The sequence below is a fragment of the Mus musculus genome, chromosome 7 (assembly GCF_000001635.26).
Source record: "Mus musculus strain C57BL/6J chromosome 7, GRCm38.p6 C57BL/6J".
Taxonomy (NCBI): domain Eukaryota; kingdom Metazoa; phylum Chordata; class Mammalia; order Rodentia; family Muridae; genus Mus; species Mus musculus.
In genome coordinates, this window is record NC_000073.6 from 44,871,543 (window position 1) to 44,893,656 (window position 22,114).

General features: G+C 52.8%; 1 protein-coding gene across 18 annotated transcripts; it reads right to left on the reverse strand.

Annotated features, from left to right (window-relative positions):
* Positions 1–5,222: 5,222 nt before the first annotated feature.
* Med25 (mediator complex subunit 25) lies at positions 5,223–21,163 on the reverse strand. 18 transcript variants are annotated; one of them, XM_017312366.2, is made up of 18 exons: positions 20,689–21,163; positions 20,557–20,602; positions 20,241–20,365; positions 14,630–14,728; positions 14,242–14,362; positions 13,797–13,959; positions 13,538–13,668; positions 13,291–13,378; positions 13,021–13,214; positions 12,577–12,708; positions 11,557–11,642; positions 11,426–11,483; positions 11,217–11,324; positions 9,381–9,569; positions 9,025–9,096; positions 8,710–8,928; positions 8,385–8,562; positions 5,223–6,748 (listed from the first exon to the last, which is right to left on the reverse strand). In XM_017312366.2, the coding sequence occupies exons 1-18, from the start codon at positions 20,997–20,999 to the stop codon at positions 6,483–6,485; spliced, it is 2,586 nt and encodes an 861-aa protein (XP_017167855.1). In that variant the 5' UTR covers positions 21,000–21,163; the 3' UTR covers positions 5,223–6,482. The 18 variants fall into 18 exon arrangements, with proteins under 18 accessions (XP_017167855.1, NP_001318136.1, XP_006541328.1 ...); NM_001331207.1 differs by having other exon boundaries at positions 12,577–12,705; positions 20,689–20,882; XM_006541265.3 differs by having other exon boundaries at positions 20,523–20,602; positions 20,689–20,882.
* Positions 21,164–22,114: the final 951 nt, after the last annotated feature.

The following is a 22,114-nucleotide window of genomic DNA, read 5'->3' on the forward strand; positions in this document are numbered from 1 at the left end:
ACCTTCCAGACCTACTACAGATTTTATAATCCTTGCAAGTTTGTGGACAGGCAGGGCTAAACATTTGACAGACTGTCTCAAAAATGGGAGGTGCTGCAAAGACGGCTCAGCAATTAAGAACACTGCTCTTCCAGAGGATCCAAGTTGTATTCCAAGTACCCAGTGGCAGCTTCACAAATATGTATGATTCCAGTGCCAAGGGATCAGATGCCCTCTTTGGGCCTCTACAGGCACCAAGCACATACAGACATACATTCAGGCAAAACACCCATAAACATAAAGGAAACATTTAAAATAATTAAAAGAAAGCAAGAGAAAATCAGGTGTAATGGTGTAGTTACAATTTTGGGATTTTTTTTTTAAATTTATTATATGTAGGCACACTGTAGCTGTTTTCAGATACACCAGAAGAGGGCATCAGATCTCATTAGGGATGGTTGTAAGCCACCATGTGGTTGCTGGGATTTGAACTCAGAACCTTCAGAAGAGCAGGCAGTGCTCTTAACCGCTGAGCCATCTCTCCAGCCCAAGATTTTTTTTTTTTAACACTAATACTATGTTTTGTTTTAAACCCAGGTGTGGGATAAGGGGCTGCTTCAGACTGTTCACAGCAGCTATGATTCGATTCCTGCTCTAGCAGAGGCACGGTTTTGCCATCTGCAGCTAGTTTATGTGATTGTGTGCTGTTTGGAATTCTGATGACTTTTCAGAGGGTCTGTAAGTGCTACGACCCCAAGAGGCAGAGTGGGCTGTTGGGTACAGTTTGTTAAGTAGTCATATTCAAAGAGCAACAAGAAAGCAGATGTCCTAGCCAGGCGTGGTGGCACATACCTTTAATCCTAGCACTTGGGAGGCAAAGGCAGGCGGATTTCTGAGTTCGAGGCCAGCCTGGTCGGTCTACAGAGTGAGTTCCAGGACAGTCAGGGCTAAACCGAGAAACCCTGTCTCAAAACAAACAAAAACAAAGAACAAAAAACAAAAACAACAAATAAAGAGATGTCCAGATAGCAAAGATCAAACTTGTCCCAAGGAACTTGAGGTGCCTAATTAGCAGGAAGTACTCTACAGATGCTATGCTAATCCCTTTATGACCCCTAACTTTATTCAGGGATCTTTTCCCTTTTCTCTCTCCTGTCTAGTGGTAAGGGGTTGAAAAGCTGGAATAGAAAGGATGGAGAGAGGTTAAAGGAAGAACCCACAAAGTAGCAGAGAAGAGCAACATAGTGGCACACACCTTGTAATCACTAAGGAGGCAGGGGGTGGGGGAGAGCTCAGAGTTCAAGGCCAGCCTGGTCTTGATTGTTTTCCAGGATAGCCAGAAAGGGTTACCCAGAGAAATCCTGACTCAAATAACAGGCAAAGCAGAGAGCGTGCAGTGAGGTGGCTCAGCAGAATGAAGCAGACTTTGCTGCCCAAATCTGACATGACCTGAGCTGTAATAGCCAAAACATTAGGACTCTAAGTTATCTTCTAACCACACAAACAGAACCACCTCGCGGCAGGGCAGGCTGGAAACCGGGTGGCTGAGTGCTTAACCGGCTTGCAGGGAGCCCTTGGTTCTGTGTGAGCACCACAGAATCAGAGGGGTTGTGCAGGCTTCTAATCCCAGCACTTGAGGAGTCCGGGCAGGAAGATTAGTTCAAGGTCGTCCTCTGCTACATAGAGAGTTCCGAGGCCAGTCTAGACTACATTAGAAAGAAAAAAGGTCTCAAAAGAAAAAAGGGGTCTCACCATGGAAATTGTGCAGTCCTGGGTGAACAAGAGTAGATAAGATCACAAAGAATGTGTGTTGTGTGTAAACATGATCTGGGTCATTCTGTCCGTGTAGCAATGGCCATGAGGGACAAGGAGCAAAGACGGGCATGGCCAGCTTTCCGCTAGAACACAGCCTGGATTTAAAGACTCCACCAGAAGATAAGGAATTGTAGGTACCCCAGGGCTCCCCCATTAACCTGTGTGTGAGCACCCCTCAACAACAGCACTGAGGAGAAAAGCCTGGTTCAAATCTCCTCAGCCCCCCCTGCTCCAGCCCTCAGGAGTCCTAACAGCCTCACTGTTCTAATCAAAACCCTAAACAAAGACCTAGGAAGACTCGGTCCTCGTGGGCCTCATTCTTCTGTTCCTTTAAGACAAGATCTCATCCTCCCAAGTGTAATTGCAAGCCAGCATCACCATGGCCAGCTCAGTCTCCCTTTATTCAGCATGAAACCCTGACGTCTCATTAAACTGTTAAAGGGTTCTTCAGGGGAGGCTGGCTGTTTGACCCAGCTGGTAAAGGTGCCGGCTGCCAAGCCTGAGGACCCAAGTTAGAGACCCCGAAGCCCTCTGACCTCCACATGCATCTTGGCACACAACCAAAAAAACCAAAACAAAACAAAGACAGACGGGCTGGAGAGATGGCACAGCAGTTAAGAGCACTGACTGCTCTTCCAGAGGTCCTGAGTTCAATTCCCAGCAACCACATGATGGCTCACAACCATCTATAATGGGATCTTATGCCCTTTTCTGGTGTGTCTGAAGACAGCTACAGTGTATGCATATACATAAATCTTAAAAAAAAAAGAAGAAGAAGAATGAAAAAGACACAATGGTAAACAAAAGAATCCACCCTGGATCTCGGTCTCGGCTTAATGGCCTTCCACCTTGAGCTGACAGTAACAGGAGTCCCATGCTGCTGCTGGCCACGCCTCTGTCCCTTCCAAAGCCCCTTGGGCCAGGTGTTTTTGAACCACTTTACACACATCCTCATGGAGGGAATGTACCTGCTAATCTGAGAGGGGATCGCAGTCCTACAGTCTACCCCAGATGCTGGCAATGAGAGCGAAGCTAGCCTTGCACAGATATGCCCTAGAGCTGGCACCACTGGAGGGAGAGCCGTGCCTGGTCAACAGCAGCTTTTGTTTTATTTTTTTCTCTTAGAAATGATCGCAGGTGGTGGCTGGCACACACCTTTAATCACAGCACCTGGGAGGCAGAGGCCGGGGGTCTCTGAGTTCTAGGCCAGCCTGGTCTACAGATCAAGTTCCAGGGCAGCCAGGGCTATACAGAGAAATCCTTTCTCAAAAACAAAACAAACCAATAAATAAATAATAGCAAATAACCTTCAGAGCCACAAACTTGACACTTTGTTATGTTACCCACTTCCCCATATCGTGATGTGGGCCCACGCTAAGACCTTGTACAGACAATTCAAACTACACAACCATGCCTTCAACTCCTCACTGGGGGATCCTAGGCAGGGGCTCTACATTGAGCCACACCCCTAGCCTGAGACATGATTGGTTGTTTGGGTAAAGGAAAGTGAGGAAGAAGAGGCCATCACTTTTTTTGTTTTTGTTTTTTTCTGTCCTCCTTCCGCACCCCCAAAACAGGCTTTCTCTGTGTCACCCTGGCTGTCCTGTGATGCCCTGGTTGTCCTGTGTCACCCTGGCTGTCCTGTGTAGCCCTGGCTGTCCTGTGTCACCCTGGCTGTCCTGTGTAGCCCTGGCTGTCCTGTGTCACCCTGGCTGTCCTGTGTAGCCCTGGCTGTCCTGTGTCACCCTGGCTGTCCTGTGTAGCCCTGGCTGTCCTGTGTAGCTCTTGCTATGCAGACCAGCCTAGCTTCAAACTCACATAGATCTGCCTGCCTCTGTCTCCTGAATACTGGGATGAAAGGCATTTGCCACCACTATCTGGAGAGGGCTGTCACTTTGATCTTTTCTCCCCCCCTCCCCCGAAGAATTTTATCAGCACTTTATGCAACTCAAGACTTTCCTGACAAAAGAAAAACATGTTTTAGAGACTTGGTGTGTGTTTTAAAACAAACATTCCTCAAATATATCTTTTTTTTCTTTTGTTTTTGAGACAGGGTCTCCTTGGCTGGCTTGGAACTATGTAGACTGGTCTTGCCTGAGTGCCTGGTGCAGTTATCAGGACAGCACCAAGGACCCAACATACCTTCCTTTATTTATTTATTTATTTATTTAATCTGTTTTCAAGTCAGGGTTTCTCTGTATAGCCCAGGCTGTCTTGGAACTCACTGTGTAGACTAGGCAGGCCTCAAACTCAGAGATCCACCTGCCTCTGCCTCAAAAACTCTGGGATTAAAGGTATGCACCACTCCATCTGGCCTGTTGGACACTCAGGAGGCAATGGAGGTAGAGGTCTGAGTTTGAGGGCAGCCTGGTCTACATACACAATGAGACCACTCCTACACAAACTGAGCGCATTGCAAGGCTCTACCAGGTCCCCCCTTCCCAGGCTAGCTGCCAGTTGGAACAATCTGATTTGTGTTGTGAAGTTTGACCTTGATTGGCTTGAAGAGTGTGTTTTGTTCAGGGACCACAATTCCCTGCTCTCCTATATAGAGTTCTGGGCACGGAATACCAACACATGGGAAGGTGGGCTTGGGAGGCCAGCCCATGGAGGAGCTGGGAGGACAAGGCCGAGCCTCAAGCCGCCTTTCTGTGTGTATGCGTGTGTTCAGGTGTCCTCGGAGGCCAGAGGAGTCTCTTCCTCCTGGAACTGAAGTTACAGGTGTTTGTGAGCCCCATGATATGGGTTCTGGGAACTGAACTCAAGTCCTCTGCAAGAGTGAGACCCACTCTTAACAGCCAAGCCTTTTTTCCAGCCCACCACAACCATGCTTAACTTGTTTTGAGGACAAACTCACATTTTCCAAACTTCTGCCTGGTCTACATACAAACTGTTGTCTCTCCTATTGATGACTTAGTTCGTCTTCAGAAAGCCTGCCTGCTTCAACAGCTCTCCCCTCCCTACCCACCCCTCACATATGGGTCTCCATTGAAGCTGTGTCCTGGGTCTGGAGTCTCCTTCTTCCAGAGGTCGCAAAATGGTGGTCTAATGGCCTCATGAGACTCACAGCAGATTTTGTTTGGTCCTCAGTGTGTGTAGTGGTTTGGGTTTGAAGGCCACCAGGCAGGGCACGCACTCTCCAGGTTCGCCACAGTCCCTAGCACCCCCACATCTCAGAGCCACGGGCACACATTGGCTGCATGGCCACACCACCACCTCACCTTCATAGCTTCAGCTGCACCTTGGTCCCCTATGCCTCTTTTACTTTCTGAGAATCACCCAGGGGAGGGGCCTCGTGGGACAAGAGGACTCCTAGTCCCTCCCAGCCAGGCCCCAGGGCAGGGGCAGATGTGAACCAGCTAGCAGGGGCCAGGCTGTCACACAAGTGGGTGGAATAGGCAGGGAGAAGGAAAGCCCACGGCCAGAAAGATAATCAAATTGGATCTTTACTGAGCTATGGTGAACGCATGGAATACAACACAAACACGGATGATACTAGAGTTCATACTTTAAATTCAAAATTGAAAAAATACAAATTGAAAAATAGAAATATTTAGTTATTAAAATTTCTCTCTTGTAATTTTCTTGTGCCTTTTGAGCGGAAGGTTGACACCTGCCCTTCTTCACCCAGATGTCGGTGCTGGCATTGGCTGGGACAGAGACGGCAGGTGAAATGTCAACCTTAATCCTTAAAATGGAGTTTTTGATTTAGGTATGTAACGGAAAACAATGACTGTCACAAGCGTGGGCAGCCACTCAGGACACTGCTGGGCAGAGGCAAAGGAACCTTGCCATCTTGCAGAATTGCAAGCACCCTGTCGCACTGCCAACTCGGACCGGGGTCTGCGTTCACATCATCGTAAGGGCGAGCTAGCCAGTGTTAGCTCAGGTTCAAGTAGAGTATGGCCCTCAGGGGACTTGGTCTTGGGTCTCACAGTGTGGGTGACTGGTCCTGGCCGCCTCTCATTTCCAGAAACAAGCTGCACCAAAGGCAGGCAGTCCCACTGTTCCTCGCAAAGGCATGCGCCTGCCAGGACCACACCACAGTCATATACATTCAGGAGCTGTTCGTGAATATCCCTTCTGAGACAGATTCAGTGTTCACAAGGGTGGGAACTTCAACCAAAAGTTTCTAACTGTCCTCCAGGGAACCAGGGCACGGCTCTGCACACTTTGAAATGAACCAAACATACCAGTTCAGATTTCCTGCATGTCCTGGTCTCAGGCAATTGGCTCAGTTCAAGTACAGGAATGGCAGAGTCGAGGAAGGCGTCATGGTGTTTCTTTGAGCATCTCAATTCCTGGTTACTGAGACTAGGACCTGACCTGGGTCCTTGCAAACAGTGCCACTTGGGATCGAGGTATGGAACAGCCCCCATGATGGACAGCCTGGTCACCATGATGGGACTGTAGTTGTGCTTATGAATTCTGATGTGTTTGCATGCACAGGAGCAAGTCACTTCAAAGTCAGGGGCTGGCTTGGTGCCACCTCACAGACTGCCTCGGTTGCATGGATATTGCCGCCACCACCACCAATAAATAAAGCTAGCCATGTGCTCAGAGTTTCTGTGTGGATCCGGAAGGCCTCACTCTTGTGTGCTTCAGCCTGCAGACGCTTGTCAGGCTCACAGGACAGCCTTGATGACAGCTCTTCAGAACACGGGAGTTCTTTCCACTGCACTGCATGGCTATTCCTGGCTCTCCAGCGCCTCGCTGGCTCTCAGGGCCCTTTTCAGTTCCTGCAGGAGTGTGTCGCGGCTCTGCGCTGTGTACTGATCGTAGCTCTTACTGTGCTGGGACTCATAGTGGCGCTTCAGGTTGTACTCTTTCAGCACTGACACGTTTTTTTTGCATATTAAGCACGTAGGCATGCTCTTCACTTCCACAAAGAAATAGTCTCGCTCCCACTTTTCTCGAAACACGCGGCCCTCTCCTTCTCTCTTTCGTTTGGCCACTTTTGAAGGAGACATGGGTACAAGAAAGATTTCACTTTTCTCTGAATGCTACCACACAACCACCATGGTGCCAGCCCCGTGACTGAGGCAGGGCCCCTGCCTCACCGTGGAAGAGCAAGAGAGAGTGGTGGGGACTGTGGCGAACCCAAGAGCATGAGCCCCACTGACGGGGCTACGACTGCCAGGCAGAAGGGCGGGTCCAGTGTCAGTCTCTGACACATCGAGAGGAACAGACTGCACACTGTGTGAGCCTCACTGGAGCGTTACAGCTAACGGGAGGACAAAGTGCCATGCTGACACAGGGAAGGCCAAACAAAACCCATCTGTGGTGGCCCATGGGCCACTAGATTGCAGCCTCTCTCCTGGTATGGGTGGGTCACCTGCACATTAACCGACGTCCCACACCCAGGCAGTGGTGGTCCAGGCACAGACCACACTCAGGACAACATGTGCCTGTGTGACAAACATCTCACTCCATCTCCAGGGGGAAGCCCTGCACACAAGCCTGGGGGTACTCTGCGAGACAGGAGCTACCCAACTCACCCACACTCAACTGAACCCAGTGCTGGGGACATCCTGACTTCCTGGTGTGGCATGTGTCACCTAGACACTCCCATGACCTTGCCTCTTGCTTGCCCTGCTCCTACAATCCATCACACCTTCCTGACACCCGCCCCGTTAGCAGTCTATGCAGTCCTGCATGCCCAGGACAAATGTCCAGCTCCCCAGTCTGGACTCTCCGGCTCTGGCTCCTTCCTGAACGCTCACGCTCCAGGAGTGTCCACCTGCTGGCCCTGCTGGCCCTGCGCTGTGGCTTTGGCTATCTACACCTAGGTCCTTCTGGCTCCCAATTTCTGCTTCTCCTTCCAGGCTCCTCGGAACCCTGGCTGGGTCAGAGGCATTCTGGGCTCTAACCCCTTGAGTGCACATGAGCTGTACACTTCCTGCCCACCTGCTCCAAGTCTCCCAGAACCAGGCCCACCATGCTGCCTCCAACTCATCCCAGGGCCCAGCATCACCCAGCCGGGGCCTTGGGGAGTCTGCAAGGCGAGAGCAAAGACAGCCCTCGGGGCGTCAGTCACGGGAGCCGGGCATTGTTAAAAGGAACTTTATTGGGTGTTGGGTTCAGATGAGGTCCATGAGGATGTCGTCCTCCATGACGCTGGGCTGCAGGCCCGGCTGGGGGACCGGGCCCCTGGGACCCCCGCTCAGCAGCATCTGACCTGGGGGGCAGCGGGAAGGGACTGCATCTCCCAGTGGTCCCTGGGGCCACTGAGGACCCTGGGCCTCTCATCCCACTTCCTCTGGGAACCCAAGGCAGTAAGGTTTCTAGGAAGCTCCATGGAACGCCAGAAGTCCTTCTAAGCCCCGCTGAATGCAGACACTTTCCTTTGACCCTTCGGGAGCCCTTCCCCCACACGTGTAGCTTCACTGACCCTAAGATATCTTCCAGCACCCCAGGATCAGAAGGTAAGGATTGTGGGAATTTTTCACCCACCACAAGAGGTCTTGCTCTTATAGCTGAACTTCCCAATGTCCCCTTGAGCTACGGGAGGCCCTTTGGTAATAGGGTCCTTACCAGTGGCTTCAGGGACTCCCACTCTAGACCCCTATCCTCCCCTGGAGCACCCTTACCTGGCAGTGGCGCCCGCTGGGGAAGCTGTGTGGGCCATGACTGGGCAGGTGGAGGATGCAGGAGCTGCGGCCCCAGCTGGGGCTGCCCCATGCTCTGATGTGGTGGCAGCAATGTAGGGGCCCCTGGAGGCTGTAGGTGGTGTAGGGAGGCCTGGGGCGGGGGCACCCCAGTCTGGGGCTAAGGAAGACAAAGAATGACTCAGAGGGCCTAGTGTAAAATCCGGGAAGGTCCACCGCCCTGGGAGCCTTGTCCAGCCCACTACTTCCTCCCAGAGATACTGGGTCAGAACCTGCAATTCCCTGCTTCTTTAATCCCAAGTCTCACCGGTGCTGGGTTAAGGAGAAGGCTCCGCAGCTGGGGGTTGGCCCCAGGGTTCTGGGGCCGCAGGATGGGTCCAGAAGGAGGTGGGCCAGGGGCTGCTCCAGGAGGACCTTGAGGTGCGCCTGTGGGGGCCTGGGTAGCACCTTGGGGCTGGGGCTGCCCTGTAGCCGCAGAAGCTCCCACGGCACCCTGAGGCTGAGGCTGTGGTGCACGGAGCTGTAGCTGGGGAACAGAGGCATGAAGAAGGACAGTAGGGTGGCCGCCCCAAGTCCACCCACCTCCATCCCCAACCCCACCAGTCCCCACCCGAGTCCTCACTAGATTCTGCGGGGGCCTCGCTTGCTCCTCCAGAATGGGGCCCAGGACTGGAGGTGCCTGCTGTGCCCCCATCTGCACGGGGACAGAGAGGACAAGTCAGATGAGGGACGGTGACTGACCCTGTCCTGTCGGGGAGACCCGGTGTGTAGAAGCAGGCTGCCGTTTTCTGGGGGCAAACCATCAAGGAGGTGTGCCACACCCTGCCTGGCTGTAAGGTGGGTCCTGCATCAGGAATCTGAAGTGGATACTGAAAAGGGACTAAGACTGCTCTGCTAGGACACAGGGGACATGGGACTCAGGCAAGATCTCTGGAGACAGGAGGCCATGGTGACCAGCTGGCCTGGCTCCACACTCACCCCGCGCTGTTGCTCCAGCTTCTGCTGCTGGACCTGCTTGTGGTTGGTGATGACCTGGCGGATGCCATTGACGAAGCCGCTCTGGTCGTAGGGGATGAGGCCCATGAAGATCTTCTTCTTAGACGAGTACAGGAGCATAAGCACGCGCACCTCGCATGGGGCCGTGTGCGGGAAATGCACGCAGCCCGCCTGTGGACAGAGACTCTCAGGACCTGCCCACCAGGGGGCTCCCAGATATCCCTCCTCACATAACACTCTACAAGCCCTGTGGGCAAGAGGTAAGGAGATCTCTCTGCATAATGCCAAGGTGGGCAGGTCTGCTTGGCATCTGCCCCAGAAGACAGAAACTGAGTGTAAGCAGTGAACCCGGTAGTCAAAGGGCACAGCAAGATCGAAGCACCCGCTGGCCACTAAGAAGGAAAGACAGCAGGTCACATCAGAAACCCACGGTGACCCTGACTGAGCGCCTCCACCTCCTTGTCTCACTTCAGCACAGCGCTGGACGGCCTCCCCCAATCACACTGGAAAGGGGTCTGCTGGGGAGGATGCCAGAAAAGATGGAGTAAGACCTTTAAGGGTGGCTCTATCTCTCTGCCAATGTCCACGAGCATGGACCAGGGACAGCAACATCACAAGGCAGCCATTTCGGGAGTCAAGGTGCCCCCTCAGACTCTCAGGGGACTGGCTTTGGCTACCATGGTTTCCTTCTCAGGACCTGGGTTTGCTCGGCCTGCAGCTGCTGCTCACACTGTCCAGTACAGAACAGGGTGGTGCCAGTGGAGCCGGTGAGCTGGTGAATGCCCTCCCCTACAGGGGGTGCAGCCTAGCAACCCAACTCTGGCCCAGATTAAAGGAGGCCTGGCCAGAAGTTGTGGACATTTCTCATTTTCTGAAGAAGGAGATTCAGCCATTGCCTCTTCCACATGCTTCAAGGTTGCCCAGAAGCTCAGGTTCTGTTCTGTACCTACAGTCTAGGCATGGCATCACTGGGCTCCCTGCTGGGTCCTGTTCTACAACAAGAACACCAGTTCCTGTTACCCTCTGGAAACATTAACTCAGAATCCATCATCTGCACCGATGAGCCCACCACCAAGGACCTGGGACCTGCTGAGCAGCCAGATGACAGCCCCAGCAGGATCCCCAAGTGCTTGACCCCCACCCACAAAAGAGAGTACAGGTGAGAAGGGCTGTGAGGCTGATGACCAACAGTACTCTGCCTGGGAAAAAGCAGGCACAGAAGTCACTGTGCCGGGGCCGGGCGTGGTGGCGCATGCCTTTAATCCCAGCACTCGGGAGGCAGAGGCAGGCGAATTTCTGAGTTCAAGGCCAGCCTGGTCTACAAAGTGAGTTCCAGGACAGCCAGGGCTACACAGAGAAACCCTGTCTCAAAAACCAAACAAACAAACAAGAAGTCACCGTGCCTCAACCACGTACACGGGCGCTGTGTCTCCCCAGACACTAATTTCAACCCACTGGCACCCAGGAAGCTGAGACGATTCGGGAGATGCCCCTACAACAGGTCAGATGAGTTGCAAGGGCAGGCCCTATCCAACAGAAAACAAGAGGGGCAGAGAAGTCAGGCTCCACTGCACAAGCCTACAAAGGCAACCCAAGGGAGCCTGGGGCAGCAGGACGTCCACGTGGAGGTGTTGCTACACAGTATGTCTTATCTCAGGGACTCAGTGGGCCCTAGGACACATGTACTTAAGCAAGGACGAGGTTCTATCTGCAGTGCCACAATAAGGCACAGGGTGCGAGGATCAGCAGCTCCTGGGGCTGGGTCCCCGGGGCCCTCACCAAGTTGGCAGAGAAGGGGACAGGAGTTAGTGCACTCACAAAGCCATTGCCCATGATGCGGTAGAGGCCTTTGAGGGACTCCAGGTCCTTGTTGGTGAAGTGGAACTGAACCATTCTTGAGTTCCGGAACAGCGGACCCAGGGTGGTCTGGAAGCATACAGGTATCACGTGGGGCAACACACAGAGGGGAAGCATCACGTGAGGAACAAGGTGTGAGGCCCAGGCAGGCCTGGCCGGGCAGGACTCACCAGCAGCTGCTGAGGGATAAGCTGCATGATCAGTTTCTGGGGCCACTGCTCAGTCTTCCTGGAAGGCAGCACAGGGAAAGGAGAGTCAGGGCAGTCAGGCTGAGCCTGCCCCGCCCCTGACAAATACCTACAGGTTTTCTCCATGGTTCACATAGACCTGGCAAGGCAGAGACCTCGTCAGCTTGGTGTTGGCATCCACAGATGCAGGCTTGGGTTTCTGAAAGAGAAAGGGTGACTCAACCAAGGCCTGGTGACCTAACCTTCACCAGCTCCTGCAGGCCCACAACCCCTCCCCCCACCTTCCCAGCAACCCTACTCAAGTGCCCAGATCCCACAAACACTGGGTCCCTCTTCTGGGCCCTAAATCTTATGGTCACTATCCTCCAGAGCCCAATATCTGGAACCCTGTTGAAAGCACAAATTTTGGTTTTTGCTGCTTTGGGTGTGTGTGTGCACGCATGTTGACTGACTGGGGATGGAGGCCTGTGTCTAGTAGACAACTGCTCAACCAATGAGCTCCAATAAAATTTTTTGTTTGTTTTTGGTTTTTTGAAACAGGGTCTTTCTGTGTAGCCCTGGCCATCCTAGAACTCACTGGCCTCAAACTCAAATCCATCTGGCTCTGCCTCCCCAGTACTGGGAATGGTGGGACATGCTACCATGCCTGGCTCCAACATAATTCTTTTTTTTTTTTTTTTTTGGTTTTTCGAGACAGAGTTTCTCTGTATAGCCCGGGCTGTCCTGGAACTCACTTTGTAGACCAGGCGGGCCTCGAACTCAGAAAACCACCTGCCTCTGCCTCCCAAGTGCTGGGATTAAAGGTGTGCGCCACCACGCCCGGCTACCAACATAATTCTTTTTTTTTTTTTTTAAGATTTATTTATTTATTATATGTAAGTACACTGTAGCTGTCTTCAGACACTCCAGAAGTGGGCATCAGATCTCGTTACGGATGGTTGTGAGCCACCATGTGGTTGCTGGGATTTGAACTCCGGACCTTCGGAAGAGCAGTCGGGTGCTCTTACCCACTAGGCCATCTCACCAGCCCCCCCAACATAATTCTTAAATGCCAACTTGAGAGCTGGGCCACACATCCTGCCTTCCTCTGCATATCCTAAGTGCTCTGGGAGCCCCCCTTCTCAGCCACTCACCTCCTGCCACTCGAGGACTCCACTCCAGGCTAGGAGCTTGTTGGATACTGACTGCTGCCCACCAAGTGCAGGACCCCCAAGCTGGGCTGCTGAAGGACCATTGACCCCACCTGGGGTTACAGTGCCTGCCTGCTGAGGACAAACAGCAATGAGGACACCATGCTCTGTCGGGGAGTAGACACCTTATAGGAGCGGGACAAAGGACCTCCGCGACCACTAACCATATGTCTGAGACCATCCATGCCAAGCATGAGGAACCAGACTCCCAGAATTCCAGGATACCTGGGTTCCTCAGGCCAGGAGCCCACAGCCCTGCCCCAGAGCTGCACATCACAGCTATGCACCTCACCGTGGAGCTCAGGCCCCTTGCGGGAGGCTAGGTACCACCTTTCATCTACTGTGAGCACAGCAGCAGCCTGAGGCTGGGGACGACGAGCCACCTACCAGAGACGGCGCCCCAGGCTGCGCAGGAGCTGCCAGGACTGGTCCGGGGGCCACGGTGGAGACTAGGCTAGGCTGTGAGGCAGGAGGTGGCTTTGGAGCTCCAGGGGGCACAGGAGCCAATGGGGGTGCTGGGGCCTGGCTGAAGGGGGGCCCCACTCCTGGAGCAGCTTGCTGGAGAGGGTTGATGGGTGAGACTGTGGGAGAAACCAGCGTGAGTGGGTAGCTGGGTCAGAATGTAGGGAAGCCCCCTCTGCCTCTTCTAGAACTCACAGCGTGGGCCCAGCCCGGCCTTCTGGCTCTTGGCAGCCTCCACAGCATTCTGCGCAGCCACCTGAGCAGCACTTAGGTTCCCAGGAACCTGTCACATGAAAGAAGACCATGTGCCCCTAGAACTATGTACTTCTGCACCCCGAAGCAAAATACACAGCTCTGATGACCCAGGAGCTTTGACTCCACCCCCACAGAGGCCAAGTCTCCACAGGGCCCCAGGAGCTGCCCCCCCCCATTACATCCATACCTGGTACTGTGGTGGGACAGGGGGCAGAGCCTGCGGGGGCGCTGCTGACAGCGTGGCAGCAGAAGCTGGAGCTGGTGGCAAGGGGACTGCTTGCTTGGTCTGCAGAGAGCCTGAGGTCGAGCTGCCACCAACTGAGCACAGGAGAGACAACACAGGCCCAAGAGAAGGAGTTGGGGGTAGAAAAGGGACAACCAAAAATCCATGTTAACAGAGTACTGAAAAGGAACCCCCCCTTTAGCGTACAGTACCCAGGCCTCACCAGGCAGCACGAGCCCACGCACAAGCACCATGTGCCTGGGGTCCTGGCTGACGTCTGCTGGTTGCTGCAAAGGCTCCAGTAGGGCAGGAGGAGCCGCCTTCTCAAACAGAAGCCGGAGGGCTGGCAGCTTTCTCGGAGAAACGATGGAGAAGTGGATGCCTCGCTGCAGAAGGGGAAAGCAATAATGGCCTCCATGAACGTGCTGGAGTTAGTCTCCTCCCCTGCCTCGGGGTGGGACAGCACACCGTGGGCACGTAAAGCCTGGCCTTAGGTTACCCAGAATTCTGAGTATGGACAGTCGTAAGCAAGCACAGAGACTTTGGCTATTTTTTGCCTTGGGTTTCGGACCCCAGCCTGCTTCCTAGGATCCAGGTGTGGGCTTCCCCCTCCCTCCCTCCCTCTCTCCCACACAGGGGTGCAGCCCCCAACTCAGCACTCCCCTCACCTCTCCTATTTTCTGCACCAGGCTCTCGGTAGTGCAGCCTGAGTAGGTGGTGCTCTCCACGGCGGGCAGGAGGTACGGGGGTGAGTTGCAGATGAGGAGACAGACTCGGTGGGTCTGGCCACTGCCAGGGACAAAGTCATGGGATAGCAGGTTCGCCATGGCAACTGTGTGTCATGCCCTCACCCTCTGAGGTCATTTACAGCTGACAACACTGAGGCTCTCGGATTTAGTGACAACTTTAACTCATCTACTGGGCAAGGAGCATAGAAGGGAGGTCCCTACCTAGTGCCTGGTCAGGCACTGGCCTGGGCTGCCCTACACAGGGCCCCACTTCCTGTCCCCCATCCAGGGTGAGGATCGAGGATTTCCCAGGAGGCCGGACACTCACATCTGTTCACGCATCTTCTTAAAGTCATCGAACAGCTGCAGGGCAGTGCTCAGACCTTCAGCGATGAGACTACAGCTCTCGCCACCACCGCCCATGAACCTGTGGGAGGGGTGCCAGTTAGACCCAGTGCCCAACACAGCCAGCCGGCACTCTTCCTGACCCTCCCACAAGGCACTGCACCCTCTGACAGGACACTGTCCTTAGAGTTTTACTCAGTGACTCGAGAGCACCAGGCTGGGAGAGACGCTAAGAAGGGAGGACATCAAGAGGGCAGCAGGAGGAGCCAGGACTCTGAACATGGCCTCTGGGCGTCCCAGTCCAGGTGGCCCAATGCCCTGACTGTCCTAATATCCCCTCCCGAATGGGCCATCTGCCTCACTGGTTTGCTTTATTTCCTTTTCTCTTTTTCTTTTGTTTTGTCAAGGTGTCACTTACTATTTAGTCTGGGCTGTCTTAGGACTCACTGTGTAAACCTGGCTGACCTTGAACTCACAAATCTCTGCCTGCTTTTGCCTCTCAAGTGCTGGGATTACAGGTGTGTGCCACTAGACTCTTTATTTTCTGTGTATGGTGTTTTGCCTGAATGTGTTTGTGTACACCATGCACACGCCTGGGGCCCTAAAATGGCCAGGAAAGGCAATCAGATCCCCAGAGACTAGAGCCTTCACAGGAGTGCATGGAATCGATCCTGGGTCCTCTGGAAAAGCAGCCTGTGAGTGTTGTTAAGTACGGAGCCATCCATCTCCCCAGCCTCAATCTCCTACTGCTAGAAGAAGCACTAGTACAAGACAGGCTCCTGCTTCCTCCACAGTGCCATGGGTGAAATGTACTTCAGCGTGGCGTGTCAGGCGGAACCACGGGAGCCCAGTGTTAGCTTCCTAGAAGCAGGCTCTACACAAGTAATGGAAGAGGGAAGTACAAGACCCCAATCCATCCACAGACACCTCCAGGTCTATGAAAAGGGGAAGGTGGCAAGAAGATGTGGACAGTCCACAGGAAGGTCAAGCCACAGAGCTCCAGGGCCACTCACAGCTGGAGAGGTCGGGGAGGAGCCTTTCCCCAGAGTTTCAGGCCCTTCCCACTCAGTCAGCACTGTGACCTGGGACTTGAAGCAGCCATACTGTTTTTGAACCTGGCTCCTGGTACTTGTCCATGGCAACCTAGGAACCCACCCGCGGTGTCCCTCTGCATGGTATCCTGGGAAAGGCCTTTGTTCCAGCACAACTGATGCTACCACAATCTTTGGGCTGACTTGTATGGCTGCCTTAGCCCTACACTGCTAAAATGTGACAGTCTCATGTCTGCCCCCTCTCATTTCTTGTTCCCAGACTGGCCCACCTGTCTGGCCCATAAAAGGCATATGGTGGAAATAATTGGTAAATGAATAAATGACTGTCCAGCCAGCAAAGCCTTTAGCTGGGCCTACCCTCCTGTTCCTGTCCTCTTCCTGACAGGTTTGCAGAGTAACTGATGCACGTATTTCTGCTCAGACTCCCCCAAACCTACTACATTCTGGATTAGGTGAAAACCCAGCTTATCTATCCTGACATGTGCCCAGCTTGCCCTCCTCCAGGAAGCCCACCACCTGACACCACCAACTCAAAGCCTCAGGTCTATACATGGCTCAACAGTTAACAGCACCAGCTACTTTTTTAGAGAATGCAGGTTCAATTACGACACAGTAGCTCACAACCATCTTTAGCTCCAGATTCAGAGAACCTCATGTAGAAGTCAGAAACAACAATGTCTCTGAGGCCAGGGACACGGCACGGCACATACACACACACAAAACAATCAGAAACTATTTTTTTTGTTTTTGTTTTTCAAGACAGTGTTTCTCTGTATAGCCCTGGCTGTCCTGGAATTCACTCTGTAGACCAGGCTGGTCTCAAACTCAGAAATCCTCCTGCCTCTGCCTCCCGAGTGCTGGGATTAAAGGCGTGTGCCACCACGCCCTGCTTACAATCAATTAAAAACAAACAAACAAACAAAAAAACCCGGGTGGTGGCACAGCCTGTACTGGAGAGGAAAGAGGTCTGGAGCCAGCCTGGTTGGTTCTTCAGCCTGCAGCTCACTGCAAAGTGGTTGCTTAGCCCGCCCCCCCACCCCCACCCCCCAACGCAGATAGCAAATGAGTGGTAACACACTGAGCCTCCCAACACTAGGCCTGGGCTGGGTTCCCAGCAAGATAAAAACAGAGCTGCCGAGCCTGATGACCCGAATCCAAACCCTAGAACCCCCAGTGCTGAATCAGAGCCAACTCCTGCAGGGCGGGAAGTAGAGTTTACACACACATACACACACACACAAAAGAGGTCCCAGGTTGACTCAGCTACCTTTGCCCATGATCACACCCTGCCCCAGAGGCCCTGGTCACAGTGAATGTGACCAGCAGCTCCCCAGGGCCAGGACAGTGTCTGCACCTCATGACCACTCAGCATTTGTGCCGCACACCTTCATGAGTGAGTAAACAGTCAGCCGAAGGCTGTGACACAGACACCCTGTTCTTTCTGACTCAAAGCCATTAGCTATGGGAGACCGGCTCCTGGCAGAAGGGAGATGTAACATCAGAAGCCTACCTCTTAGCAGCACGGCCACTTCTTAACTTTCCAGCACGCCCTGCCCTGTCTCCCAGCACCATCAGCAGCAGGTGAGATTTCCTAAGCAGGGACCAGCCTGGCCACTGTCACTCCCATTCCTATCCTGCCCAGAAAATCTTGGACATGAGTCACGGGCCCTGAGCAACACAGCAATCCTGGGAGAGTTAAATGATGTTGAAATGCCAAGCAGCAGCAGAGGCCTCCAAATGGGGGCACTCGTGTTTACAGGATTCTAAGTGCAGAAGTGGATGCCACAGTGTCCTGTCCAGCCTTTCCCCTAAGGGAGAGGCCACTCTTCCCACAGTCGACACCACTGAAGTCTGGCTGAAGCTGTTCCCCCATAGCCATCACTCATGGTTCACATGGCTAGCATCTCCTGAAGCCTTAGGTCACAGAAGCAGAGGACAACTGGCTGATAAGAAACGTCACACAAGATTCCTCACACAGAAACATGCCCAGAAGATTTACCAGCCAACAAGAATGGAGCTGGCTGGCACTGGCTCCCCCCAACTCACATCTGACCAAATGTGGTGGAATCCTCATATGCACCATCCCTGATGTGCAGCAATGAGGGCCTTGGGGCTTCCCAGAACTCCAGATGGGGGTTCCTCCCAGACGTTCTTAGAAGACATCGACACTTGACAATGCCTGAAGATAACTTTCTAGGGATGCCATTGGCAGGCAGCAGGGAAAGGCTGTTGGACATTCTCGCAGGGTCAGGATATGGCTCAGCACCTAGGACAGGCCTCCCAACAAACAATTATCTAGTTCGGGATCTGGAGAGATGGCTGCCTGGTTAGGAGCACTGGCTGCTCGGATTCCAGAGCAGCTGGCAGCTCAGAACTGTCCGTTACGGACAGTTACAGTGTCCGGCACCCTCACACAGACATACATGCAGACAAATCATCAACACTGTTTTGTTTTGTTTTGTTTTTTTATTTTGGAAGGGAGGTTGCAAGTGTTGTGGGTGGATATGAGGGGACAGAGAGATGAGTGGGTTAAAAAAATAAAATAAAAGATTTATATAATCCAAGCTAGGTATAGCAGCTCAAACAAGCAAACCTAACATGGGTGAGGCTGAGGCAGGAGGATGGAAAGGACTGTGTGGTGTTTAAACCAGACTAAGGGCCTAGAAATGAATCAGTGTTCAGAGCACTGGCTGCTCTTCCAGGGGATCCAGGCTGCAGTCCCAACACCTCCATGGCACTGTGTAACTCCAATTCCAGAGGATCTGATGGCCTCTTTTGGTCTCAAAGAGCACCAGGCACAAGTGTTGCATATACAGAACCTCGTACACATTAAATTAAAAAAAAAAAAAATCTGTTTTAAAAACGTGAGTGCAAGCCGGGCGTGGTAGCGCACGCCTTTAATCCCAGCACTCAGGAGGCAGAGGCAGGTGGATCTCTGAGTTCGAGGCCAGCCTGGTCTACAAAGTGAGTTCCAGGACAACCAGGGCTATACAGAGAAACCCTGTCTCGAAAAACCAAAAAAAAAAAAAAAAAAAAAACCGTGAGTGCAAAGTGTCAACAATGTCAAGGATGGGAAGGCTGGCTTTACATTAACTCTAATCCTAACAACTTCCGGGAGGGGGTGGGGCAGTGCACAGGTCAGCTTTCCATGCCACCTACCATGTCACACACACACACACACACACACACACACACACCTGGAACACAGCAGACAAGCAGACATTCAACACACACCTGCTTCATCAAAACAGGATCTAGATCAGCACCGCTATATGAACCTTGACCACAACACACCTGTGGAATCCACATGGCGAGGTTAGCCCCAGCGCCCCTTCAACCCTTCCAATGCCCACCAGTCTACACTGTTATTCATTTGCAAACCAAGACCAGGAACAGGGCAAGCAGTAACTTTGGGCACTCACGCACTGCTTACTGTGTGCTGGGCGGCAGCACCCTACATGGCTCTGGTGGTCTGTCCCCAGGGATCCCACTGGTCACCCATTCTTATCTGGACCAGGATAGACTCACCTACCAAACAAGTGGTGACAAAAGTGATGGACTGTCACTTGGTCATCAAAAAAGCCTGGTGGCTTCCTCTTTGCCCCCTGGATTCACTCATTCACTCTGAGCAGAGCCAGCTGCCAATCTGGGCATCACTCTGCTATATGCCAGGGCATGATGGCAAAGAGCCAGCAAGGAACTAAGGCTCTGTCCACAGCCGCAGAACAGCCATCATAGCCATCACGGCCTCATGGCCGTGGCTCTTTCAGGCATGCCAGAGAGTGGATGAACACAGCCCTGTGAGACCTGACCAAACACACACGGCCTGGCTTATCCTCCTGAGTTCCTGACATACAGATGGCTTCATGAGGAGCAACTGTGCATTCTGAAATCCTTAAAAGTGGGGTGGGAGTGGGGAAACGTTATACAGCAACAGACAGTCAAGAGCACTGAGAACAAATACGAAACGAGCAGCACAAAGGACCCTGGGACCCGACAGTCAAAGAGTTATCTGGGAAGAAGCCATGACTCTAGGCTGCCTGGCTCTACAAGCTGGTCATGGTGGCAGGTGTCTGTAATCCCAGCAACCAGAAAGTAGAAGCAGTCAGATCAGCAATTCAAGGCTACACTGTGCCAGGTGTGGTGGCCCATGCCTCTGATCCCAGCACTTGGGAGGCAGAGGCAGGTGGATTTCTGAGTTCGAGGCCAGCCTGGTCTACAGAGTGAGTTCCAGGACAGCCAGGGCTACACAGAGAAACCCTGTCTCGAAAAAAAACAAAAAAAAACAAAAAAGGCTACACTGTAAACTGTGACCCAACCACGTAAGGAGCTCTCAGGGCCCAGACCCATCCTGCAGACTCCTCTGGAGTAGACAGACAAGAGGAAGAAAGAAGAAGCTGACGGTAACTGGACACTCAGACAGGGACTGTGGTGACCCACACTGAGTTCTGCTGAGTGCGGGGCACTATTCAATCACAGGCCACCCTGCCCACAGTCTTTCTTGGGGGTACCCATCCTGCCCCAAATGGAGGCAAAGCTCACTTGATGCCATCGAGCCAGGTGACAAACTCATAGGCACTGCTGGTAGGTGCGTGACATTGTACATAGGACTCTGGAGCGCAGTCCACGGTGTTGAACACCACAAGGCTGTACTGGGTTCCACCATACTGGGAAGAAAGGACAGAACAACTTTACAACTGAGATCTTTGGCAAGGAACAGGCCATCCCAACTTCAGATCATTTTAGAAATAAGCTGTGAGCCCTTCTTCTCTCAAACCCAAGACTAAGGACCCCATCTTTCCTCCCTCAGACACAGGGGTCTACCGGCTTCCATCCCGTGACTCGGCCGCGCACTCACGTCTCCCCCAAAGTCCGTCTCTGCAGGGGGTCCCCCGTTGAAGTACCTGCAAAGACGGAGGAAAGGCGGGGTCGGCACGAGCTTTAGGTTAGCTAGGGCGGCGGGAGGCGACGAGAGGTCTCGCTCACTCACTCTATGGCAGGCAGCAGGTAGTGCTTGCGGAGCTCCTCGAAGTACGGCCCCAGGTTTGCTGTCCCCTCGATCACAAACACCACATCGGCGACCAGGCCCCCGGCCCGCGCCGGGCCTTCGGATCCGGGGACCATGCCCCGCGCCGCCGACGCCAGCGCCGCTGACGCCGTCGCCGTCCCGGGACGAACAGAAGTGCGCTTGCGCGGTGTGCGCAGCCCCGCCGGACGTCTGGCAGCTTCTGCTGATGCTGATACGGCCATGTTTGTGCGGGGCATTTTGCGAGCCGTGGTTTTATCTCTACCCTGGGGCATACCAACAACACGAAACTCTCAGAATGGGCACAACGAGCCCCTTTAAGGGCCTCTTGAAATCGAGCAAACTTTTGCGCACAACATCAAGCACGAAATAAATCGAAAAACGGCACATCCGGTCACCATCTTGGAGTCGAAATCTAGTTTCCGACTCCGGGCTAAAGGGAGGGTCGGGAATCCGGTTGCTAGGCAACGCGTACCCATCCGTTGTGGTCTCACACAGAGATTAAGTTAATAAATTCTGTTCTTTCTGACCGGGAACCGATGAAAGAGAGCGGTCCAATCACATCATTGGAAACGACGTTGCTAGGCAACACTGTAAAGTTGCCCGGGACTTGGAAGCGAAGCAGTTGTTTTTGCTGGGAAAGAAGGGAATTCCAATTTAAGTGGAGGTTGCTAGGCAACACCTAATCTCTGTTTTCTGGGAAAGAAGCCAGAAACAGAATCAAAGAAAATACATTCCTTATTAAAAAAGAAAAAAAGAAAAGAGAAAGAAAGAAAAGAAAAAAAGAAAAGAAAAAAAAGAAAGAAGAAAATAATAATACTATATATATATAAACAGTGCAATAGTAATGTCTGGTATAGTCGAGAAAACTGAGTCTCAGCATTGTAGCTAACAGCATAAGCCGAAGTGAATATAAAATGACCTGGAAACTTATGTGTGGACAGAAATTTACTAAATAAAGCGTACTAATGTAGAAAGATACAAAGCCGCGATGGCGCACGCCTTAAATTCCAGTGCAGAGCAGATGCAAGTGGGACTGAGTTGCAGTATCAGTCTACAGAGTGAGTTCCAGGACAGACAGGGCTGCACAGAGAAACCCTGTCTCGAAAAACAAAATAAGAAAAAAAGAAAAAGAAAGAAAAAAAGACAAGCGATTTTTCAAAACGTAGGTGGCAGGCATCCAAACTTGGCTCACTTGCTTGCATTTGCAAGCAGGTTAGCAACTGAGACATTGCCCCAGACCTTGGTTTTTGGTATCTCTTCCCCACCCTCCACTCCCAAGGCAGGCTTTCTCTGTGTTAGCCTTGGCTGTCCTGGAACTTGCTCTGTAAATTTGTGGAGCCTCCCAGAACTCAGAGATCTGCCTGCCCCTACCTCTGGAGTGCTGGGA